The 19,333-nt window shown below is 42.2% G+C and overlaps 2 protein-coding genes across 4 annotated transcripts; one reads left to right on the plus strand and one right to left on the minus strand.

Moving 5' to 3' along the window:
• Positions 1-1,486: 1,486 nt before the first annotated feature.
• On the plus strand, positions 1,487-6,949 carry C6H10orf88 (chromosome 6 C10orf88 homolog). Of its 3 annotated transcripts, none has more exons than XM_065066783.1 (6): positions 1,487-1,723; positions 1,871-2,065; positions 3,408-3,480; positions 4,017-4,223; positions 4,990-5,459; positions 6,391-6,949. In XM_065066783.1, the coding sequence occupies exons 1-6, from the start codon at positions 1,560-1,562 to the stop codon at positions 6,617-6,619; spliced, it is 1,338 nt and encodes a 445-aa protein (XP_064922855.1). In that variant the 5' UTR covers positions 1,487-1,559; the 3' UTR covers positions 6,620-6,949. The 3 variants fall into 3 exon arrangements, with proteins under 3 accessions (XP_064922855.1, XP_064922856.1, XP_064922857.1); XM_065066784.1 differs by having other exon boundaries at positions 1,491-1,723; positions 1,874-2,065; XM_065066785.1 differs by lacking the exon at positions 1,871-2,065 and having other exon boundaries at positions 1,492-1,723.
• Positions 6,950-7,734: 785 nt separating this feature from the next.
• LOC135579737 (CUB and zona pellucida-like domain-containing protein 1) lies at positions 7,735-18,782 on the minus strand. The gene is made up of 9 exons (XM_065066782.1): positions 18,641-18,782; positions 16,423-16,558; positions 16,012-16,223; positions 14,235-14,385; positions 12,486-12,709; positions 11,437-11,609; positions 10,464-10,849; positions 9,854-10,122; positions 7,735-8,420 (listed from the first exon to the last, which is right to left on the minus strand). The coding sequence occupies exons 1-9, from the start codon at positions 18,720-18,722 to the stop codon at positions 8,245-8,247; spliced, it is 1,809 nt and encodes a 602-aa protein (XP_064922854.1). The 5' UTR covers positions 18,723-18,782; the 3' UTR covers positions 7,735-8,244.
• Positions 18,783-19,333: the final 551 nt, after the last annotated feature.

A 19,333-nucleotide genomic window follows, 5' to 3' on the forward strand; every position in this document is an offset into this window, starting at 1 on the left:
CTCTTCCAGGATCAAATTATCTTCTGAGGCATCATGCACCTCATTGTCACCCAAAGCGGAAAATAAACACTTCTAAAAGTGGATGCATTTGCAATGCATTTCAGAAGTCTCAAGCACATTTAGAAACTCAAAAAGGAGACTGAGACAGTTTTCGTGCTACAACATTTACATTAATTAACTTTAATTCATTCACTAATTGAAACAAAGCAAATCCATTTTTTCCATTGCTAGTAAATCGCATAAAACAACAGCTTCTGTGACAAAGAGCAGAGATGCCAACTACATTTGCAATATTAGCTTATACAAAGCCTGTCCAAGTCCATCTCTCTATTTTCACAGACCTAATTAATGCCCCTCACCCGAGCACCAAGAACTCGATATCCGTGTTCTCTGGTTTATGTCTGTACCGCGGTGTCAGGAGCAGCTTCCCCCGAGTCCAGAAGCTGGGATCCTACTGAAAATTAAATGAACTCAATCTTTTATTTATAGTCTCTCTCCGTGCAAGCCAGAGAATTGCGTTGCTCCACATGTTGCTGTTTTATCAAGTTCTGTAGTGCTTGACAGGCTTTTGAGGCTTTTCCATCTCTCCAAGAGAGCTTTGTTTTATTAGAAAAAAGACTAATATTGGCATTATGAGGGGTGGCTGAAGGACCTGGGGGTTCAGCTGGAGAACAGGAGCTGAGGGGAGACCTTCTGATCTCTGAACTGCCTGAAAGGAGCTTGGAGCATGGAGGGGGATGGTCTCTTCTCCCAAGTAACAAGTGACAGGATGAGAGAAAATGACCTCAAGTTGTGCCAGGGAACGTTTAGGTTGAATATTGGGAACAATTTATTCCGGGAAAGGGCTGTTGGCATTGCAACAGGCTGCCCAGGGCAGTGGTGGAGTCACCATCCCTGGAGGGGTTTAAAAGGCGTTTAGACGAGGTTTTCAGGGACAGGGGTTAGTGCCAGAGTTGGGTTAATGGTTGGACTCGATGATCTTAAAGGTCTTTCCCACGCAAAATGATTGTGTGATTCTCTGATGGAGATCACTGCTGCTGAGCCCCCATTGCTTCTGTGTCCCACGAGGGATAACACCGAGCTGACATTCCATTTCTGAGCTACTGGCCAGGAGTCATTAGACACAAATTTTCTCCTTACTGGTGAATGTCGTTTGTGAATGTCTCTCTACTGGTGAATGTCGTTTGATAATGTGAAAATATGACCTTAAGCATCTTTTCCAACCAAAACGATTCTAAGATTTGCCCACACTGCAGGTGTTATTTCCCCCAGACCGCCCCCCGTGTCAGCCCTTGCTCCCCGCGGGAGGACGAGGGACTCTCCCAGCCCTGGGGGCCGCGGTGGGGCAGACCCCGGCGGGCAGGCTCCGGACAGCGGGACGCCCGTATTCATCCACCGACCGGCCCTGCGAGCAGCCCCTCCCCGGGGCCCCGCCGCCGCCGCCCCAGCCGCCCATGCGCAGAGCTCCGTTCCCGCCGCCTTGCGCAGGCGCTTTCCCCGGCGGCCGCCGCTGCGGGCTGGCGGCGCCGTCCCGGCGGTGTCCGGCCCGCGGTGTCGCGATGGCGAGCGGCTGCTCGGCGGAGGAGGAGGCGGAGGAGGAGGTGGCGGCCGCTGACCCGGCCGCCGACCCGCGGGAGCCGTGCGGTGTGTCCGTGCGGTGCTCCTGGCCCTGCGCGCCGCCCCACGGGCTGGCCCGGGCGCTCTGCCTGCGGGGGGACGCCAGGTGAGCGGCGGCGGAGGGTTCGGTTCGGCTCGGCTCGGGCGGCTGCGGGCAAGCGGGCGGTGTGCGGGGGGCCGGGCTGGGGCTGTGCGGGCGGCGCGGCGGGAGCGGGCCCGGCGGGGTAACGCGGCCGTGGCGCTTCCCCCGCAGCAGCGAGGCCGTGGTGGTGGAGCGGCGGGCGGGCGGCGGCGAGGAGCCCTGCGTGCTGCAGCTGGAGTGCCGGCCCCCCGGGGAGATGGTGTGCGTCGGTGTCCTGAGCGAGGCGCGGAACATGGAGGTGTACGTGGGCGAGGAGTACTGCGGGACCGGCCGGGGACAGAGCCTGGGCACCGCCTGCGCCCCGGGGTGAGTTTGCTCCGGGACCCCGAACACCGGCTGGCCCGTCTCTGTCAGTGAATCACAGGATGGTTTGGGTGGAAAGGGACCATCAAAGCTCCCCCAGTGCCACCCCTGCCATGAGCAGGGACATCTTCACCAGCTCAGGTTGCTCAGAGCCCCGTCCAGCCTGAGATGTCTCCAGGGATGGTTCATCCACCACCTCTCTGGCCAACCTGGGCCAGGTTCTCATCACCCTCATCATCTTCATGTCCAGCCTGAATCTCCCCACTTTCAGTTTAAAACCATCCCCCCTTGTCCTGTCACAACAGGCCCTGCTAAAAAGTCTGTCCCCATCCTTCTTATCACCCCCTTTAAGTATGGAAAGGCCACAATGAGGTCTTCCTGGAGCTTCTCTTTTCCAGTCTGAACACCCCAACTCTCAGCCCATCATTCCCTGTCTGTATCTGAGGTCCTGCTCCTGGTAAACTCCTGATATCTGCACCATGAAAACCACTCAGCTTGGGCTTTCCTGGAGGTCTGTGCAAAACTGGTGAATGGGGACAGGCACCGCGGTCCTGGGAGAACTCCATGGTTGGACTCTGATCCTGAGGGTCTCTTCCAACTGAAAAGATTGTGTGACTCTGGTTCTAACCCTGGTGTGCTCCTCACAGCTGCTGGTGGCTCGCACAAGTGCTGCCTCTTTGATATAAGTCTGCGATTATGCTAATAGTTACTTTTTCTTCTTTTGTAATTAGTGAAATGTTTAATTTAGTAAGTTGTGAAGTGCCACGCTGAAATTTTGTTGTGTAAGACTATAGAGGGAGTTAGGACAGGTGCAACTCTCCTGTATCGTTTAATCTTTTTAGCCAACAGATCTGCTTGTCTCTTCAGCAGATCTCTCTTAGATGATCTTTACCAAAAGATGTCGTTTCTTTGATAAATAGTCATCTCACACTTAAAGAGCAAGAGAGAAATTAAAAGATGTGTTTCCCCCTTCCATCCCTGCTTTTTCAGGGGCCCTAAAGCAATGTCTCTTGTTTTTAAGTCACTACATGGCACATCTGCCGCTTAATTAGCTAAATAGAAACAACCAACTCAGAGCCTCAGGGAAGGTGTGTGAGTAACATACTGAGCCTCAAAAGCTTCTGTAGTAGGTAATGTACATATGCATACAAATCCTTTTGTATATATGTGTCCAGTAAGATTCAGTACAAGTTGGATATATGCATTGAAACTGCTATACCACATTAGAAATATGTTCCAGTCAGACTTGGTTTTTGTGTAAATATTCACCGATATAGTATATTTCTACTAAAGAAAAAAGTACTTCTTATAGTGTTGTCTTAGCTTGTTTATTTTATTTTTTCAGGGAAACTGACAAGGTTACTTTATACAACAAGTACCTTAAGTTCGAATGCCCTGCAACCTCCTGTAGAATTAAGGTAGGGAATTTAACATAACTGTTTTACTTTTGTCTTTTTAATCACTTAATTGACTAAATTGCTTTGCTCTTAGTCAAATTATTGTTTTTATACACTTTGTCGCTTCATATAATCCATTAAAAATGTGTTAGATGATGGGCGCTTTGTCTTGATGGCAGCGTTCTCCTTTTAAATTTGTATCACCATTTTCTTTTTATGAAGGCTTAATATTTATATGAGAAAAAGAATAACCTCCTAGAAACAAAAAACCTTCATAAAGCAGATAAATTGCAAGTAATCAATTTGAACTGTTAACTCTGATGGGGTTAAATAACCTTATGGAAGTCTGTATGGTCACTGCTCTTAATGCCTGATGTATCTGGGTTGTTCACCTCTGTTCCCATCAGAATTTTCTGAGGAGTAATAGCAAGGAGAAATCAGCTTAATTTCCCTGGAAAAGCATTTGGCATTGTTTTTCCCTTGTCCCATACATACAAATAAAACACAAAACTGCTTTTCTTTCCTAACCAAAATATTTTTCTTCCTTCTTGCAATAGCTGCTCTCCATTGGTGAGAAACAAAGAGTGCTCATCACTAAAATAGTTGTGCAAGTGAAAACAGTGTCTGCAAAACTAGCAACTGATTTTCCTTCACTAGGCTCGAGCATAGATCTAGACAGAGTGCAAATGATAATGGAATCCATGGGGTCCAAGTTGTCTCCCGGTGCTCAGCAGCTCATGGACATGGTCCGATGTCAGCAGAAAGTAAGTCGTGGTGCTTCTCCTTAAATGTAGGTAGTGCTGCTCTGTGACCTTACCTGCTGTAACAGTTAAACGTGTTCCCAACCGATTTGGTGAAAAAGATTTTTTAAAATTACTTTTAATTTTTAACCCAGACTTTTTGCTCGTTTAATCCTGGTTTAGCTCTTGCCAACCTTAAATAAGGAGTGCAATGAATAAAGCTTCAGGAATCGCTGTGCATACACCAAGTGCAGAGTTAAGAGCTCTGTATCATCAACGTTTCAAACTTCACTGCCACCCTGCCCCTCCTTTTGTTGGTGTCCCTTGTCACTGCCTGTCAGTGGGTGCATTCCCTGTAATGTTTGGGGTGTAGGTAGATGGGCTGGTTTGTCCCCTTTCTTGTCACTAAAAGCACGTCGCCTTCAACTAAAGGGAATGTGCTCTTACAGAGCATTTGTTTGATTTGGATCCTAATCCAGGCTATTTAAACAGAATCCTGAATCCATCTGATGTTAATAATGCTCAGTCCTTGGACGCAGCGTGGTAAAAATGTCATCTGTAAATCTGTTTTGTGACTTAGAGGCTGACAAGATAATTAACACATAATACGTACAGGGAAAATCTTTTCCTGTGCTTTTTCCTAAGAGTACAATTCACAACTGCTTTAAAATCTTTACATCACACTAGTAGAATGCTGTAATTATTAAGAGTTATAAAGTACCTATCATTATATAATTTCCAGTGTGTTTTAATACTTAAATATTAATCGTGTTGGTTTTCATCCCATTAGAACAGTTTACCTTTTGGAGACAAACTGAAATGGATCTTTGGGAAAAACTCAGACTTTGGAGGTGACCTCGCAGTAGATGGGTTGTGCAGTGCAGCTCTTTCGCCATCACCAGATCAACCAGCCAGTGAACCGTTGCCTGGTAAAAACCATTTAACAAGTGAAACAGCCTATGAAGACTTAAAAACTGGTCATGATCCGAACACACAGGTACCTGAAGGAGAGAATACTTCTGATTCTGAAAGACTTACTACCCAGCAAAACACAGTTGACCTCAGAAGTTATTTTAAAGCCGTGGGATCCTTGCAAACGCAGCAACAAGCGAGCGAAACCCCAAGTGTAGCCAATCCACAGGTTCTTCTTCCTTTTCTTCAGAACTTGTGCAGTCAGGTCAATCATCTTCGGCTAAAAGATGGCGATAGGCGTTTTGGTAAAAATGTGGTGACTAAAGAGGAAGGCATTCAGTGTGACGGGTAAGTAAAGTTTGGTACGCTTATTAAATTAGTGGTTTGTTTATTCACAAGTTTTAAAAACTAAAATACATAATGTATTTTATTCTCATTAACAACAATAGCGAGTCTTAAAATACGTGTAAGGCTGTATGGCGATGAACATGGTTAAAATCAGTTTTCCAGGTGAGCTGCTTGAATATAAGAGTTTTTTCAGAAGAAATCATACCATTTGTTGTTACTAAACCATTTGTCTTTTGCCTCCACTTCACATTTTATGATTTCAAACAAAAGTATAATCTTTCTGCAATTTCATATACATAGAGTTTGTCTTTCTCATCTAAATTTTCATTTTGGCTCCTAAATTCTTAGCTCCAGTTTTTCACAGCATGTGCCACGATCTTTCTGCTGTACTTAGTTAATCTCAGCCCACTGATCTTTCCTGTCCCTCTTCATTTCTTGGCATTTACGTTGTGGTAGTAGCAGTGCACCCAGTTTGATGCTTGAGGAACAGTGGAAATGGTGAGATGTAGGAATTGGGACTTAATAAAGCCTGAATATCTCCAGCTCCTGGGAAAGTGCGGTGTTTTGAAAGAATTGCATAGTTTGTATAACTCTTGAAACACTTTAGGTGGGAAGAATTTGAACTCGGTGTATACTGTTGAGTTGTGTGGATTTTGTTTCACATAACTAAGCTGCCTAATGTGTGATTGAGCCTTTGAAAAAATAAGGTTGAAAAATTACTATATACCCTAGCATGTTTATAGAAAAATTCTGAGATTGCAGATGTGACAAGCAGGGTATTTCACTAGTGCTGAAAACCTAATACCTTCCAAAGCTTATTGTCTAATAAATGAGCTTTACATTTAAAATAAGTTCAAGTGTCCAGGTCTCTATCATGCCTCTTGTCATTAGAAATGGATTATACTTATTCTTATATTTGCTCTCTTCACAGAGTAGAACAACAGCCTATTTGCTCCTATTTGGAAAAGATCATCTCAAAAAATATGGATCTGATGGAGAGAAAACTAATGGACTATATTGATCGCCAGATCCAGGCTCTTCAGACACATATAGATAATAAAATGGTTCTCTTAATGGACTTGGTTCAGAACTCAAAGCCAAACAAAATTTCACAAGCGCACTATGATTCTAACGAAGGGTTTTCTAATGGGGAGAGATAGATGTATGTGGATATAGGACTTCAGTGTAAGTACTTCAAGGGCAATTATACTTTACAAAGCTTAGTATTTATGGAGTTATAACTGTAAAGAACCTCAGTGTTGTTTACTTGCATTTTGTTACTGTAATTCTATCCACTATTGTACACAGTTGTTAGTTTTATGGAACATCTTAAGAATGTGTTTTTTTTCCTAAATGCAAGAATTTTGTATGCCCTTTGTGGCTTATTTATTTAAAGCGCATTGCTGAAAGCCGTAGGAAACACAGTTCCAGTTTGAACAACGGAGAAGTACTCTAAATAAACTGAATTACAGTGTATCTTTTTACCTGCATGTAATCGTTTCACTTTTTTGTTGTCTTCATTTCTTTGATGTGTAACGTGTTACAAGTAGAATGAAATGTAGTTTCTTTGTGCTTTCGGTTTATTTTCATGGCTCTCCTGTTGAAGATGTTTATTACTGCATCTATAAGAGGAAGGGTAGTGCTGGCACTGCCTAACTTAGGCTGTTTAAGCAGTCAGGTTTAAGTTGAACCCCAGCCTGGGTTCTTTGAAACCTCGCTGGCTGCACAGCCACCTCAATTAGCAATCAAGGCTCCTTAAGTGACATCTAAACCAAGGTTGTCATTATTTTTTCCGTCCTAAATTAATTGAGTTGTGCAGGAACAACTGAAATGAATATGTACTTGGCAGACCTGTTAATTATCCATGCTTTGTTATCCTGAGAAATGTAAATATTTAATTTGTGGTTGCTCTCAAGGGGACTTTGTTGCCAGATGGGTTGTTCTGGGGTAGGATCTCCTGCATGTCACCAACCTGAGGCCAGAGAAGGAGCCTTATCGCATCATTTCTACTTTGACCTGTTGGGATGAGTTCTACCCGTTGGGAGGTAGAAATGTGACTCCAAGTCCCTCTTTTGTGGAAGGTCAAGCTTCATACATCACTCTGTTTGTTACTCTTTGAAATGTGGGGTGCACCATTTAACTGGGGCTGTACAGGGTCTTAATGGTCAACCTTGAAGTTGGGTGAACAGACGTTGATTGGTTTTGGTGTCTAATGTGTTAGGCTAAACCTCTTGATGGGGAAGCAAGTGTTGACTGAACAAGCGGCACAGGCACGTACATTCAATATCTTTATCTTTTACCTACTATTTTATTCTTCTCCAGGAAAACCGGTGGCTTTTGAAGACTGTCGCATCTTGGTGGTAGCAACTCAACAGGAGTAGATTTTGGAGAGATGATGATTTGCTTGGAACACACATTTCACAGTTGTCCCTTAGCTCTGTTCATGCCAAATGCAGTTTCAAAGTGATTAGAGAACAAAGGGCCTAAATTATCTTGTACTTTACAGGTCGCTTTACACCTATAAAGTTATTTTTTTACTTGCTAAGAAACACCCTGAGGTAGACACATTCATTTTCAGCTCAGTGATTTAAGATACAATGCTGGCTTGAGAGGGTTTTTCTTTCTAATTACAAAAAAGTTGAAATACGTTTCCAAGCATTGTTGTATTCCAAGGCTGTTAGTTTATTGCTTTCTTTAGTTGTGGTGTTGGTCTTTTTTTCCCCTCTGCCCTCTTTGGGTGACAAATCTGAATAGAAGTTGACACATTTGAAATATCCCAAAGTAGTTAATAGGAGCTCTGGAGCTTTTGGTAGCTGTATCCCGCTTGATGTTTGATGTGATATTTTAGTATCACAGCTACCACGATGATAATATTTGATATTAAAACCACAAATGAAAGAGTGTAGAAGTTGTGTTGTTGCAGGTTTGGGGTTTCTTCAGCATCTGGTTTAGTGAGGGATTCTGTGTAGAGAAAAAACAAAGTGCAGTGTTTAAAGTTTTGAGCACCATGTCATTTTGGTTAAAATTAAATAAGTGTTTTTCTTCAGATGTTCTAGTTCTGAGGAGCTGGCCCACGCCTATTGCAAATTCTGAGCCTGTATTACTGAAGAGCTGTAAAAATATGTAATAATTGTGCAAAAGAGCATCACAATGGTACCAAACTCCTTGTTATTGCTGCAGCCGAGTTTCTGCCAAGCGGGGCTGTCGTTCCTTCAGAACCGGCTGGATGGAGACGCGTTGCTGCAGCAAAGCTGGGCAAAAAGAAACTCGTGGCTCTAACTCTGCACCTTCTAATGCTTTTCCAGCTGGTCCTCAGTAAAACTCGGTATTTTTATGTAAATCGTGATACTATGAGAATTAATCTGTGCTTTGTAGTACTCTGAGTGCGGTCTGTTTGCACTTGAATCCCTTTCACATGATAGATGTGCTCAGTTTCTAGTGTGTGGATGCAGAATCTTTATGGAAATAAATGGGAGCGTGATTAAAATGCAAGAGTTCAGAGAGGCTAATAATTATCAAAAAAAAGGAAGAAAATATGCCTACTACTATTAAAAGCACGATTAATTCTGATTTTTTCCTAGATGTGGCCCTTGGAAGCATGTGGCACAACATGCTTTTTTCGGATGAAACCTTGGGCTCAATAAAGGTTAGAACAATGAGCATAGTGCGAGTAACAATACAAGCTCTTTAAAATAGCTTTTCCTTATCTTGTAGTCTATGTTAGCTCTCATACTCACCCAGACCGCTGCAGAACTGGCTGCAAATTGTGCTGGAGAGTTGGGGCACTAAAGCTTAATTGTCTTGTAAACAGCTTTGCGGTTCTAATTTAAAAGCGTGATGCTTTAGATTTCTGCTCCAGTGACTGTCCTCTTCCTATTTTTGTTCTAACAGGTGATATGTGCAGGGGGAGGATTTAACCCAGCATAGAATAGTAATTAATCTATGCTTATCATTTGGCAAAGCTGCTCTGTAGTATCAGCAAATAAAACTGAGTGAGTTGAGTGGGCTGTTGTAAACACACAGGTTATAACAACGCTTGGCTATGATTTGCAACCTGCCTTTTATGTGGTCTGTGACTTGAGAAATGAGCCCTGCTTCCTATTTATGCTTCATCGAAAAATGACACGCTTGAAAATCTGAAATCTCTTGCCATTTGTGACTCTTTCTGAATACACAGATCCTGCCTGCGCTACTTTCGTAACCAGGAGCGAGTGCTGCTTTGTCTCCTTAACCTGGAAGAACATCAATCTGTCGATGAGTTCTGGGATCTCACAAAACACGAACTGCCTTGAACCTGTTGCTCTGATGCCACAAACTAGTGTAATTCACTTATTAGTGGAATGAAGGTGATGGATTTACACAAGGGAGGAGCTTAATTTATCTGTTGTTCTTACCTGAGGCACCAGCAGACCTGAGGTCTCTCTTCAGGCGGATGGGACCGACGACAGTGTTAGTTTTCCACACGTATGAAGGAATATCTCTTTTTTGCCTGGAGATGCAGCCTCTGGTACAGCGAGAGTTGGTGTCATTGCTGTCGCAAATTACAATATCACACTGGAGATAAACTGATGGGAAGTAGCGCAGGAACCTGAAGGCGTTAAATTTGAATCTTCCATAGTGTTCAAGTGGTGGGTAGGTCACCACAGTGTCGTCTTTATTGCAGCTGCAACAGAATTGACAGATGTGTTAAAATAGCCCACATGTAATAATCATTCCTGCAAACTGTCAGCTGTAACCACAGCACTTAATTGCGGCATTGTTGTTACATGTGAGCGTACAATGATGTGCTTTTTTCCTCCCCCCAGTGCAATGCGGTGCTTGTTTTTCCCAGCTCTGTTTATGTAATGCCTTTAAATTTCTATGAAATTTAGATTTCAACCATGTTCTGCTGAATAAGATAAGTAGGAGAGAGACAAAAATAAAGGAATGTCAGCTATGGTTGACATTTAGATGGTATTACCATCTCCAAATACGTGAGGAAATAAAGTTAATGTAGAGTCTTACCCGCTTCTGATTAAGTCATACGTTGGTGATCCAAAATCGGATTGTGGCGATGCTATACAGGTATCGACAAATACCAAAAGGTTTGGGTCAGTGGAATGAAGACTGACTTGAGTAAAAATAGTTTGGTTCAGGTCTATGTAATATGGGGACTCAAGTATAGGATTGGAGAATGACTCCGAATCGTAGAACGATATGCTAACATTGTACCGTCCCACAGAGGTTATGTTTTGGATTATGTTATTTTTTGTTATGTACATGATTTCTACGGTTGAGTTGTTTTCCATTTTGCATTTTGCAACAATCTCTACGCTCTTTTGGCGGGTGATGACGTTCCCAGTTGGAGAGAGGAACACAACGTTGGTGTAAGTGATGCTCTGACCTTCGTCCTGCAAAAGGAATCGTATGGAGGGCTCAGTTGTGATTGTATGAGCAGCAACACTTGAAAGCAATTGTGCTGAAGTTACAAGTCCGCCCAGCTTATCAGAGGCTCGAGGTACCCTTGAAATGTGAAAAAGGTTACAATTACAAAAACATCATTGACCATCCTATTGTTTTCAAAACACTGAACGTGCTCAAAAAGGTTAAGGAATGCTGCACAGTGTGGAAAATACCAGAGCTGCGCTTTTGGGAATGTTCACATTTTAGGGTTTTTCCCCTTTTCTTGTGACTCTAGGATAAATCCCAGCCATATCGCTGGCAGAGAATGTTAAATTGCATACCTAACGTGGTACTACTTCTGATAACCTGGAGAGGGAACGAAACATTTGGGGTTAATCCGTGTGGATTCTCCTGCCCTCCCTTTGAAAGGAAGAGGAAAAATGTTCTTTCTGCTTCAAAACTGGAAACATATAATTGGGTGAGCTAAGTAAATCTGCTGTTGCCTCATTGACATCCTGTTCATAAACTGCTTTTACAAGCCCCTGTCATTCACAAGCTATTGTTGGCTTCATGTGACATGTTTTTCCCCCTTTACCTGTTTAATTGTTCCACAGCTGCTTAATGGGAAGGAAAAGACGACAGAATCTGTTACAACTGGTCTGCAAGATGGATCGTTCAGGTGCAGGTGGGTTTCGTCATAACCAAGGGAGGCCAGGTAAGACTTGCTGAGAACAATTGTCATGCTGTCTGAAGAGCAGGTAAGGGATGCTGCCATTCAAAGAGAAATTTAAGAGGAAAAAACACAGGACAAAGCAGGTTACCACAAACTGTGCTGCGCTCGTTTCTCCTTTAGGCTGGATCCTTGAACCCGTTGCATGGTTCTTGATTTGTCCAAGTCTGAAATGGCTCATCCCCATTTGAGGCCGTGCAGAAGTCAGGACAAAATTTCATGCTCAGCATAAAAAATATTAGAGAAGCAAAACAGTGTAAAACTCATGGCTGGAAGTTTAATTTTAAATCCAGTAACGCAGAATAAATCACAGCCTTTTTAAAAGGGAAAAGGAATCAAAGTGCTATTGCAGAGTGATGGGTGAGAAAATTGTTTTATGACAAACGCTGAAGCTTTAGAGGGTCCCTTTCCACCTCAGCTGATGAGAAGGTGGACATGCAAATGTGTGGAACCAATAAGGAAAGTTAACCAGCTCTGGGGGAAAGGAATTACAAGACACCTGAACCCCATTTGACCAACCGGTGTTGGACCATTTTCCTGAGTATCTCGGGGAGCAAAAAAACCCATTCAAATTAACCAGTCAAAAAAGTTTTATCTTTACATCTCGAGGATGCTAACAATGCCTCTTCTGTCCAAAAGAAGGGAAAACTCAGACTTTTAGTGGTGCTGGCCAGAAAAATGGACAAAAAAAGTGAAAGAACAGACTTTCTTTTGCAATGGGTCAGTTAATAACTCACACTCCACAGGTGAGACTAACGTGGGACTTCTGTATGTAAAGAAGGTTGATGGCTGCCGATGAAAAGGCTTAAAACCTCCCTATCAACCATCAATTCTTTTTGGTATTTATAAGGGGAGGAAAGAACTGTGTGTGAGAATAAGAAACAACACCCTCTGCTCGTATCGAGTGCACTCACCATCGGGCTGCACAGGAGCGGGCAGCGGAACGCTGGTGTATTGAGCCGAAAATCCTCTGTAGGAGTTGCTGTCGTCTGTGGACAACACGACTGTCATAGCGTTTGAGGAAGACTCAAATGAGGTCTGAGTACGGCCACAGACTTTTCCTATTAACCCGGTGTTAGTGGTGGGACCGTCATAGACCGCCGTGAAGTCAAACCGGCAGTTTCGGTCGAGTTCCAGGCTGTACACAGAAACAAATATAATTACAGGGAAATCTGAGTGGGGAGAACGTTGCTCATACTGGGTGGAGGATCTAGTGCAGATGAAGTGTATGATGAATCTGGTTGACTGAAATAAGAACGGAGAATAAAATAACACATAAATAGACATTATTAAAATAAAATGAACTATGGAAAACCCTCTAAGGCGAGAAATGCTTAATAAGAGCAGGATTCTGCTCCCGTTGAAATAGCAAATACTTTGCTATAGCCCTGAACAGAAGCTGGATCAGCTATGGTTTTAAATCTCTGATACTTTATATATTGATTGCTACTTATTTACTAAAAATAACCACCCCTTCAAATAGATATTTATATATATATAAGATATATAAATAATCCTTTATCTTAAAACAAAGAGGTTTTAAAGTGTAGGCTTGACTTATGCATGTCACCAGGAGAAGGCTTTTGCCCTTTTTACCATATCTTGGTGCTTGCTGCCCTTGGTGAAAAGCACCAGCTGAGCTGTGATGGGTGGACACCTGGACACCTCCAGAGCATCATTGCTGCTCCTGAATCAACAGATGGACCCTGGCCAGGACTGCTGAGAAGATGCACAGCACTGCGCAGAGTTCATAATCTCAGAGGACGGTGGTCAAGGTAATGGTTTCCTACAGAATCCTATATGTTTCATACTGAATACTTATACAGCATTCTGCAGGCTGAATATCTCAAGATATGTTCTTGAAGATCCTGCCCTTGGAATTCCCTTGGTCTTGAGAGTTTGGTCCCTGCACAGTATCAACTGATGCAGGGAAAGCCAAAAAAGGGTCCCAGCCCACCACATATGGGAGACCAACCCTGATGAAGGTCAATATGGGCCAGTGAAGTTCATGCCAGTGTGGTTCCTTTAACCAAGGCACCTATTAGCACCTTGGAGGTGTTTAAAAGATGTGTAGATGAGGTTCTTGGGGATGTGGTTTAGTGGTAAACTTGGCGGTGTGAGGTTAACAGTTGGACTCAATGATCTTAAAGGTCTTTTCCAACCTAAATGGTTCTATGATTTATATTTGGAAGTGCTTAAGCCAGGGCTACGGTATTTTTGTTGCTGAACAGCCAGCAATACTGAGGAAGATGTGTTTGGGATGATATTTGCTTTATTCTTTTGACCCTCAATTCTAAATTGCAATTACGATGCACAGGATGGTTTTAAACATGTTCCTTATGTAGAAAAAGCTTTATTTATATTGATGGACTTAATTAAGATCATTCAGGCTAGCTTAAAATGGAGCTGCACCTCGTGGCTGCTCACCTGAAATGCTTTCCCTATTTCATTGATGGACACTGCAGTAGCTATAGAGTAACATATATAGTGATGTGGAACACATTGCAATTACTTTATCGTAAGAGTCAGCAAAGCACATTTGTCTTAAGGGTATAGATGTTCTAACAGTTTGAAAGCATTTTTGCTCCTGTATTTAAAAGTAATGCCTTTAAACAATGAAGAAAAAAAAAGAAGAGTAATCGAGCATTAGGGCATTTACTCACAACAAATCCTGGAACTCTAAGTTTATCTTTGAGTTTTTTTCTGTTTGTATGTGCCAGACGCAGTATGTAAATTCAGGGTGAGCTGCTGGGTAGTTGGGGCTGGTAAATGTCCCATTGGGACCAGTTAATTCTCCTCCACAGTTTACAGTGTCTGAAAAGAAGAGTAGATAATGGTATATTAATGAGCCATAAAAAATAAAGACCTAAAGTTATGTGACTAGCAGGATTGTTTCTTTAGGATTCCATTCCTCTGGAAATGATTAAAGGTGCTAAAGACAGAGCTTCTATAGAGAGTTTCGGGTCAGGTGGATGTGACAAAATGAGCCTGTTGTCACTATGGTATATCTGCCACATCTGAGATGGCTGTAGAGGAGCTGGCTTTGATTCTGTGAATAATTAATTCACAGAATCCCAGAATCCTAGAATATCAGGGGTTGGGAGGGACCTGGAAAGCTCATCCAGTGCAATCCCCCCATGGAGCAGGAACACCCAGATGAGGTTACACAGGAAGGTGTCCAGGCGGGTTGGAATGTCTGCAGAGAAGGAGACTTCACAACCTCCCTGGGCAGCCTGGGCCAGGCTCTGCCACCCTCACTGAGAAGAAGTTTCTTCTCACATTTAAGTGGAACCTTTTGTGTTCCAGTTTTTATCCATTGCCCCTTGTCCTACCATTGGTTGTCACCGAGAAGAGCCTGGCTCCATCCTCCTGACACTCACCCTTCATATGTCTGTGAACATTAATGAGGTCACCCCTCAGTCTCCTGTTCTCCAAGCTAAAGAGCCCCAGCTCCATCAGCCTTTCCTCACACGGGAGATGCTCCACTCCCTTCAGCATCTTTGTTGCTCTGCACTGGAATCTCTCCAGCAGTTCCCTGTCCTTCTGGAACTGAGGGGCCAGAACTGGACACAATATTCCAGGTGTGGTCTCACCAGGGCAGAGTAGAGGGGAAGGAGAACCTAATTGTATCTACATTTTGAGTAAACAATGTGCCATCTTGAAAAACAGGTAATGAAGATGCTATATCAGCCAAAAGAGACTTTGTATTAAAGGAATCTATGAGGTCTTGGTCATTATCTACATGGAAGTACAAAATATTCAAGTTTGAGTGGGACTTTATTTGATAAACAAAGGCAAAATAAGATCAAGTCAGTGGAAACCTCAGAAAGACAAATGTAGAGTAGAAATGGGACACAATTTTTCAGCAGCAAAGTTCAACACGGAAGCAGCATAAAGTGGGATGTGGTGACTACTCTGTAAAGTGAAGCTTTTAGGAGTTTAATACCACGCCATTCAGATCAGCAGAATCCAAGGAACTGGTCACAAGCTAAGACTGGTTTTGTTCAAGTTATTCTTACCTTTTAAGATAAACAGTAAAGAGCCTGATGAATGTAAACCCTTATTGACTTCTGGGGCCTGTACTCAGCACTTCTGACTACATGCTCATATTTTCTTTCTGTGTAAACACTATAATATTTGCAAACTGAGTAAATTTAGTAGGAGCCTGTAAGTAAAAGTAGACTCCCATAATGCCTTCTTTGAAATAATTTTTCTGAGTAAAATTTAACTTTTTAGGCTCTCTGCAAGTACACTATTGTTTTGCTGCTCTTTTCCTTTCACTGATTATCCCCCTCCATCATTCTCTATGAACTGAAAGAGTGAGACTAATTAAAGATTCTTCTAATATTCTCTAATTGCTGTCCTAAACTTTCCCTTAATAGGAAGTTTTCTTTTAATGGTGCAATTCAACTGGTACTAATGACTGCATTAATGACTTACCTGTTTCTGAAATGAAATAATAGAAGACAAAGAAGTTTCGTGTGAAAACCTCAGAGTTTGTTGTTATGAGGAAAGTTAAACTGTCTGAAGATGACTGAAGTACTGGGACGGCATCAGTGTCATTACATATTTGTCCAAGAAGAGGCGAAGTAGTTGAGGGACCATCATATACTTTAATACTTTCTGTTTCGCAGCTCGAAGAAGGAGCAAATCTATTTTAAAAAAACAAATAGACATAATAAGAACTATCTAAGCTCACTGATAAATATACAGGCTCTTTGGATTCCACAAAACAGATTCAATACTGATTTTACTAAAGTAAATACACAGAAATATTTGGAAGCAATATTTTTCTGTGCTGCATTCTAATTGAATTAAACAAAAAAAAAGGCATCTGGAGAAAACACTTACTGAAAATAGGAGAAAATGGCCCGAATAGATTGATTTGTATTTCTCTGAATTTGCCAGACGCAGTTTTCATTCGCATTTAGTTCAATGTTGAATGCTCTGCTGGGCTGATTAAATGAAGCACCACAGCGAGGTGTCCCTATCGAAAAAGGCAACAAAAAACAGTTTGCAAGGATATCTCTCAGGTTTTCTCTTGCAATAATATTTCAATAGGACAAGGGGGCATGGGCTTCAACTCTGCCAGCGGAAATTTAGGGTGGAGATTAAAAAGCAATTCTTTGCAGAGAGAGTGGTCAGGCATTGGAATGGCTGCCCAGGGAGGTGCTGGACTCACCGCCCCTGGAGGTTTTTAAACTGAGATTGGACATGGCACTTAGTGCCATGATCTAGTCAATGGACTGGAGTTGGACCAAGGGTTGGACTTGATGATCTCTGAGGTCTTTTCCAACCCAGTCCATTCTGTGATTCACCCTCCACTGTGCAAAAACCCCGGGACAGTCTGCTATGGAACAGACAAGCAAAATCTTGCACTTTTTTTTTTTCCCATTTATATTACTGCAGTTTATTAAAGAATCAAATAGTAGAAGAATATTAGAAAATACTTTTTATCCTCATTTTCCTAGTAGCTGAGGGCAACGCGTATTACAGATGAAACCAATGGCAAAACTGGATAAGCCAAGTTCCTAAAGATCATTGAATCCAGTTCTGAGGCTCAGCCCTAGGCTTGAAACATTTGGGAACCCACGCTCAGGGAATGAAAAAGGCTTTTCAGATTTGAACTTCTAAAGGACTATGTGTGGGATTACTGCATATTTACTGCTGCACACAATTCTGATCCTCTGTCTCTATACGGTGCTGCTAAATGGGAAAATCTTCAGCAAATGGCAGTGGAGATGATAAAAATATAAGGAATAGCTTCCAGACAAGGAATAAGTAAGTAGACTGAAGTACTTTAGGGAAAAAAAGAGGTGCTAGAGGTCTGTAAATTTATAAAGAGGGTTAATACAAGATATTCTCTTCCAACACATCAAGTCTGTGGCCTGGGAGGAAACCAGTAAATTGTGGTTTTGAAACAAAGAAAGGGAACTGGCTCTTTGCATGTGGGTCTTTGCTGCAGGGTGATGTAGATGAGATGGTAAATAAACACATAAAACAGGCCAAATTCATGAAAGAAAAAGCCTTTGGTAACTATTTAACACAAAGGTAACATTTCTCTGTTTCAAAAGCGTGTTTGTTGGTGACTGGGAGAGGATTCTGGGGAAGTATTATGCGGACTTGTATTTGCATTCTTGTCTGAGCATCCTCTTTTGGCTGTTACTGGGTTCGGGATGTGGGGCTCGCTGGGTTTAGACCCAGTTCTTTTATGAAAAAAAAATGATCCAACCATGGTTCACATCATTAATATCACTTAATGCATGTTAATAAATTACGAAGTAGTAGCGGATATGGCCAGTGTATAGGAAACTTTAGAAAAAAGTTTATAATCCAGTTTAAGCATAAGATCTTTCTAATTCAATATTAATCTAAAATGCATGGTCTAAAACAGCAGGAAGAACTCCCTATACCGTGTGTGCAGTCCCAGGTAAAAAGGTGAGGCTTGCTCATGAGCTCCAGAGGGAAAAACAAGGTTGAGGAGAGACCTTTCTTGTTGCGTATGAAACCTCCCAGTTATAAGAGCATTACAAAAGCAGCTTTAAGCTACCCACCCTCTGCGTTCCTCTGAACTCTTCTGCAGCCCTGCAGCAAAACTTCATTATCCTACAGTAGCCACCCAGCATTAATCAGGTAAATTGCTGATTTGAGCACAGAATGGTGATCCCAAATCAAGCAATAAATGACTACCTATTGCTTCTTATTGAAGAAAGGAAAGATGAGCAAATAAAAGCAACTGTTGCCCAACTGAATAACTTTATTCCTGTTACTCCAATATGGTATTAATTTATAAATGCAAATTTCAATTCCAGAGTAAAATCCCTTCAAAATCAAGTTCTTAAGTTAAAAATTTGTCATAGGGAGTCATATTGGAAATATACTTTTTGTTGTTATTTAACGTTTTTAGTACTTGCTGGCACATTCTGGTGCTACTATGGTGCAGCAGTCCATTAAAATAAGATGCACTTTTAGAGATATGTTTAACATTTTCCCCTTTAGTTACCTAAAATAATTATTGTGCAAAAACTAACTCAATTTCACAGGTGAAAAGAAGACTAGATTTCCATACCGTTGAGTTCTATCAAGTTGTCTTCAGCGAGGACTAAAGCGGCGATGAGAGGCAGGAGGACGAGCCGTCCGAGCACCCACATTTTGGTGGCAGCTGAGGAGGTGAGGCTGTTCTGACTTTTATACCCTCTGCTATTTCATAATCATCTTCTCTTACATAGTATTGCGGAGGGGAGGTTTAATCAGTTACTGTTCCTTTTTAGCAGATATAAATGAGAAAGTAACAGGTGTGCCCATTTTTTTTTTTAATATGTACCGCGTGGAGTAAGTTTAACTGTGCTTTTGTCAGCTCTTGTGGGTTCAAAGCATGTTTTTCAGATGATTTTATTGAGCATCTGTTTGGGTGTGTTGATGTGAGCAGGAATGTTCTGGAAGGGACTGATAGGTTCCCTTGGGAGCAGTTTGCTCTTTGTACTAGTTGGCAGGAACGTGGCTTTTCCCGCCTTCATTTTGACACCTTTCCCTTTAGGTTACGCTGGACAAATCATTCCCTGCCCTTGCTGAATTTCCTCAGGTTGTGAAGTGTCACTATCATAGTAGAGTTGTTGTGAGTAATAATTTCCTTTTGCTGAAACAGTCATGGATGAACAAGGCCAGACCCATGTTAGTCACTTACTTAGAAGGAGGAGATTGCAGTGCAGCCACTTTGCAATAGAACTCTATTAGTCCCGTAATAATAACTTAAAAAATAATT

The sequence above is a fragment of the Columba livia genome, chromosome 6 (assembly GCF_036013475.1).
Source record: "Columba livia isolate bColLiv1 breed racing homer chromosome 6, bColLiv1.pat.W.v2, whole genome shotgun sequence".
NCBI classification, from domain to species: domain Eukaryota; kingdom Metazoa; phylum Chordata; class Aves; order Columbiformes; family Columbidae; genus Columba; species Columba livia.